The 5,236-nt window shown below is 59.3% G+C and overlaps 1 protein-coding gene across 1 annotated transcript in view; it reads left to right on the top strand.

The window, feature by feature from the left end:
• Positions 1–5,236, top strand: part of PTK7 (protein tyrosine kinase 7 (inactive)) — a 59,925-nt gene that overhangs the window by 25,210 nt on the left and 29,479 nt on the right. Inside the window, 8 exon segments of the mRNA XM_006148651.3 lie at positions 626–728; positions 1,104–1,294; positions 1,397–1,547; positions 2,473–2,621; positions 2,873–3,139; positions 4,179–4,312; positions 4,471–4,606; positions 4,740–4,859. Coding sequence (XP_006148713.1) covers positions 626–728; positions 1,104–1,294; positions 1,397–1,547; positions 2,473–2,621; positions 2,873–3,139; positions 4,179–4,312; positions 4,471–4,606; positions 4,740–4,859 — 1,251 coding nt within the window.

Here is a 5,236-nt window from a genome sequence, read left to right as displayed (position 1 = left end):
CTTCTCCTCCATTCTCCTCTCAGGATCTTGGGCACACATGCACATGCGCCCGGCGTGAGTTTAAGCCACCAGATCCGGGACTCAAACTACGGTCAACTACATGGGAGTCCAGCGACATAGCCATTACGCTAACTGCTCATCCCATGACTTACTTTTTCCAAAAGTGTTTTCTTTCCTTTTTAAAAAGAATTATTTATTTGTTGTTATTATTCTTCAATTTGACCAGAGAGATACAGATAGAGAGTTAGAGAGAGAGAGAGTTTGAAAGCAAACTGCCAGGTTCCAGACTCAAACTGTGGTCGGCCTTGTGGGAGTCCATGCCCCACCCACCACGCCACCTGCTGGCCCCCACGTGTTATTGTTTTCTTTCAAGTCTTGGGTCCCCTTATCGCTGGATGCTTTCACTGATGGGAAGGCCAGTAAAACCTTCAGCCAGGAGATGATTGGCCTGCCAGGGCCAGGGTGGGCACTTGGAACCTGGGGCCTCAGCCTCAGAGACTTCCTTTCCTGTGTCTGTTGGCTCCAGAGCCTTAAAGGAGTCATGGTGTCCTGCTTGTCCCCGTCCCCTCTGCCCTCCCACCGTTGCTGTGCTCTGCCCTCACTGCACCCGTGGCCTCTGCTGCAGGGATCGAGGCAGGTCCTGTGGTCCTGAAGCATCCGGGCTCCGAAGCTGAGATCCAGCCGCAGACCCAGGTCACACTTCGCTGTCACATTGATGGGCACCCCCGGTAAGGAGCCGAGGAAGGAGGGGATGGTCAGGACTGTTCTGGACAGGTAGACTGTCTCCCCCCAAGTCCTTGACTGAGCAGCGGTGCCTCGATTCATTCTGGAGCCCTCTCCCCAAACGCTGCCCCATAGCCCGGGAGACCTGAGGAGGGCCGGCACGTGTGTGGACTGAAGCCTGGGTTTGGAGAGCCGAGAGAGCAGATCTAGAATCTCAGTCTGATTCTGCCCCTGAGTTGCTGAATGCCCTTCTGCAAGTCACTACTCCTCAGACCTCAGTTCCCTGGTTTTAAACCGAGGGGTCTGGCCTGGCCCTCTGACTGTCCTCTCCACGGGCCACTAAGTACCCTCTCCTCCACGCTGACCCTTCTGCCCTGCAGGCCCACCTACCAGTGGTTCCGAGATGGTACCCCTCTCTCTGATGGTCAAAGCAACCACACGGTGAGCAGCAAGGAGCGGAACCTGACCCTGCGGCCTGCCAGTCCCGAGCACAGTGGCCTCTACTCCTGCTGCGCCCACAACGCCTTCGGCCAGGCCTGCAGCAGCCAGAACTTCACGCTGAGCATTGCTGGTGAGCCTGGGGAGGGGTGGAGGGAGAGGGGGCGGAGGGGGAGGCGTGGAGATGGGAGGGGCCTCCCCCCGCCATCTCACCCCATGCCTCACCCTGCCCCAGATGAAAGCTTCGCCAGGGTGGTGCTGGCACCCCAGGACGTGGTAGTGGCAAGGAATGAGGAAGCCATGTTCCACTGCCAGTTCTCGGCCCAGCCACCCCCAAGCCTGCAGTGGGTCTTTGAGGACGAGACTCCCATCACTAACCGCAGTCGGTAAGGCATAAGGCTGGGAGCCTTCAGGTACTGTGGTACAGGTTGTGTACAGCGCACAGGAGTTCTCCAGAAGGGCTATGGTTCGAATCCTGGACACCTTGGGTTTGCTTATGTATTACCTCACGCTTCCAGCAGGTGGCAGTAGAATGCTTCGCTGTTACTCAATGAGTCCAGCAAAGGGAAGGGTCTCTTGGAAGCACATCTTTTTCTAATTTGCACAAAGGCACCCAGGGAGCTGGCAGAGGCTCTGCTCTTCTCCCTCCTCCCCGCTTTCTCACATGGGTCTTGTGAGATGGGATAGAGATCCGGGCATGGGAGGGTTCGTATCTGGCCACAGTCTGGTTAGCAGGCACAGGATGGCAGAGGCAGCTAACACACACGCATACACACACACACTTTTTTGAAAGAAAGCTTACATTTGCAGAGGTGTTGGAGAAGTCCCCTGTTGGGCTTCTGTCTGCCCAAGCCCTAGGGGAGCAAAGCCCCTGTGCAGTATTGGGCATGACGATCGGTCCTGGGGAAGGTGGCTTCCAGGCTAGGGGCTTGGGTTCAGCCCTGAGGACACTGTCAGTGGGTCATCTGATGTGGCCGAGGGGCTCCTGACCCTGGAATTGGGCGCCTCACCAGCTGGGCCCTGCTGAAAGTGACCCCAATGTCCTTACAGCTGTATGCTGCCGAGGACGCTGTCTCTCATGGCACTCCAATTCGCCTCGCTGCCTCAAAGCTGAGTCTTGTAGTCGGAGCACACACAAGCGCGCACACACATGCATATACACACCGGCCTGGAGGATCTGCTTCCTTCTCTGCCTGGTTGCTGTACGATTCCGTCCCACCTCTCTGACCTGTGCAGGAGGGGCTTACATCACATCCCTCCCAGAAGGAGGCCTGTGGGCCACTTCCAAGTAGCCCTCTCTCCCCTCCACAGCCCCCCGCACCTCCGCCGAGCCACGGTGTTTGCCAATGGGTCCCTGCTGCTGACCCAGGTCCGGCCGCGCAATGCCGGGGTCTACCGCTGCATCGGCCAGGGGCAGAGGGGCCCGCCCGTCATGCTGGAGGCCACACTCCACCTGGCAGGTGGGTTTCTGGGTTGCGGGGGCTGCCTTTAATGTTGTCGGCACACACAAACTTAGGGTCCCGGTTCCACCCCGAAGGCAGCTTGGAGGGCAGAGGCAGGCAGAACATGCTTGGGAGGGAGAGGAAGGGTGTGCTGTCTCCCCTGCAGAGGGTGACGGGAGGCTGGAATGGACCTGGGCAGCTAAGGGAGAACCTCGTGTGTGCTGAGACCCCAGTAACTGGGCTGTTTCCTCTAACTCACATCCCTCCAGAGATTGAGGACTTGCCGCCATTTGAGCCCCGAGTGTTCACAGCTGGCAGCGAGGAGCGTGTGGCCTGCCCACCCCCCAAGGGTCTGCCAGAGCCCAGCGTGTGGTGGGAGCACGCAGGAGTCCGGCTGCCAGCCCATGGCAGGGTCTACCAGAAGGGCCATGAGCTGGTGTTTGCCAGTACTGCCGAGGGTGACGCTGGCGTCTACACCTGCCACGTGGCTAACCTGGCTGGTCAGCGGCGCCAGGATGTCAACATCACAGTGGCCAGTGAGTACCATTGCCCTAAGGTGGAAGCAGTGGAGGAGGGTCCCAAGAGGTCCTGGTCTCTGGCTGTGACGGCCAGAGGGTTCCCTGGTGGTCACCCAAGGCCCTCTCAGCCCTGGGCACTCCTTGCCAGGAGACGGAGCAGGTGGCAGAGAGCCAGGCACAGAGGCTGGAAACAGGAACAGCCCTCACTGGAAAGTGCTCTCCGGCTGCAGAGGGAAGAGCCGTGGGAGTGTAGAGACCAGCCCTGCTCTGTGCCCAGTGTACAGACTGGCCACGGAGGAGGGCAGGGGCCGTCACGCAGGATCTACGTGGAGCTAAAGTAGCCAGGGCTTGTGGAGAGTGAGTGTGACGGCGGTGGGGCAGGGCAGGGTGGTGCGGAGAGAAGGCCAGGCTGGCTTGCTGGCTGCCCTGATTGCCTGCAGAGTGGTATGATTTACTGAGGTAGGGCAGCTGGGCCGAGCAGGCTGACGGAGACCAGGAGCTCTGCTCTGCACAGTTCGAGATGCACATGCCAGGAGGTGTTGGGCTTGCAAGTCTGAAGCTCAGGAGGGGGTTGCTTGGGGGGGCGCCAGGTGTGGGACTCATGCATGCCAATGGTATTGGATGACGTGCCTGCAGGAGATTGCTGAGGGAGCGGGTGTGGCTAAAATGCAAGAGAGCTGGGGCCGGGCCAGGCCATGTTAGCGCGTAGTAGGGAGAACAAGGGCTTTGGAGTCATGCAGACCAGAGTTCCAGATCCTGTCTCGATCATGAATTAGCTGATCACCATTACTTCTTCCAACCCTGTTTTCTTCACTGTAAAACGGGGTGTAAGAGTGCATTCCCTGGGGTTATTATACTAGTAAGCAAGACATCGTGTTCAAAGCGGGCTGGTACCTAGGCCTTCACTTACGGGTAACTGCTGCAGTTAACCCCGGGCAGCCCGGGCGTTCCAAACTCAGGCCATATTCTAAATCCAAATGAGAATTTCTTGGAGCTGGGTCCTCTGGGTTTGGGGACCTGTTCATCGGCCCTCACTGTTTCCTCCCTGTGCCTCCAGCTGTGCCCACGTGGCTGAAGAAGCCCCAGGACAGCCAGCTAGAGGAGGGCAAGCCGGGCTACTTGCACTGCCTGACCCAGGCCACACCGAAACCCACCGTCGTGTGGTACAGGAACCAGATGCTCATCTCGGAGGTGAGCGGGAGGGCAGCTGTCGGGGTAGGCAGGGGGAGACCCCCCCCCCGCCCTCGTCTGTGCTCGCCTCCGTGGCTCCCTGTCCCAGGCTGGCCCTGGGGTTGCTGCGGTGGCTTCAGGCTCTGAGCTCTCTCACGGCTCGGTCTTGTGTGCCGCAGGACTCACGGTTCGAAGTGTCCAAGAACGGGACCTTGCGCATCAACAGCGTGGAGGTGTACGACGGCACATGGTACCGCTGTGTGAGCAGCACCGTGGCTGGCAGCATCGAGGCCCAGGCCCGAGTCCAAGTGCTGGGTGAGCCGGCGTGTACGGGGACTGCACCTTGCCGGAGAGCTGAGGGCCCAAGCCGTGGGCCTGGCACCGGCCCATCCAGCTACCTCAGCCACTTCCTCCTCTTTCTATCCACCCTCACCCTCTACCGAAACAGAAAAGCTCAAGTTCACGCCCCCACCCCAGCCGCAGCAGTGCATGGAGTTTGACAAGGAGGCCACAGTGCCCTGCTCAGCCACAGGCCGGGAGAAGCCCACTATTAAGTGGATACGGGCAGGTGGGTAGCATGGGGGCCGGTGTGGGCAGGGCCGCCCACTGCTCAGACGTGTGTGTGCCTGAGTGCCTGGCACCACGTCAGAAACGGCAGGGACAGACGGACGTAGGAAGATAAAGCCAGCACAGGAGGGGTGAGATTGGAGCAACCGACAGCAGGAGAGAGACTCGAGGCAGCAAGTGATTGGGCTGATCTGGATGGTGTTGTAAAGGCCTCCCTTCTCACTTTTCAAAGTAGGTCATCCTTTCCAACAGAAGAGTGATGTGGGGGGCTGGCAGGTGGCGTGGTGGTTGAGGAACTGGATTTCTACATGGCTGACCATGGTTCAAGTCCCAGACCTGGTGTCTTGCCCTCTCACTTTCCCTTTCTCTCTGTAGGGA

The sequence above is a fragment of the Tupaia chinensis genome, unplaced genomic scaffold (assembly GCF_000334495.1).
Source record: "Tupaia chinensis unplaced genomic scaffold, TupChi_1.0 Scaffold000238_1, whole genome shotgun sequence".
NCBI lineage: Eukaryota > Metazoa > Chordata > Mammalia > Scandentia > Tupaiidae > Tupaia > Tupaia belangeri.
Note: the sequence above shows the minus strand (reverse complement) of the source record. Positions and strands in the feature narration are given on the sequence as shown.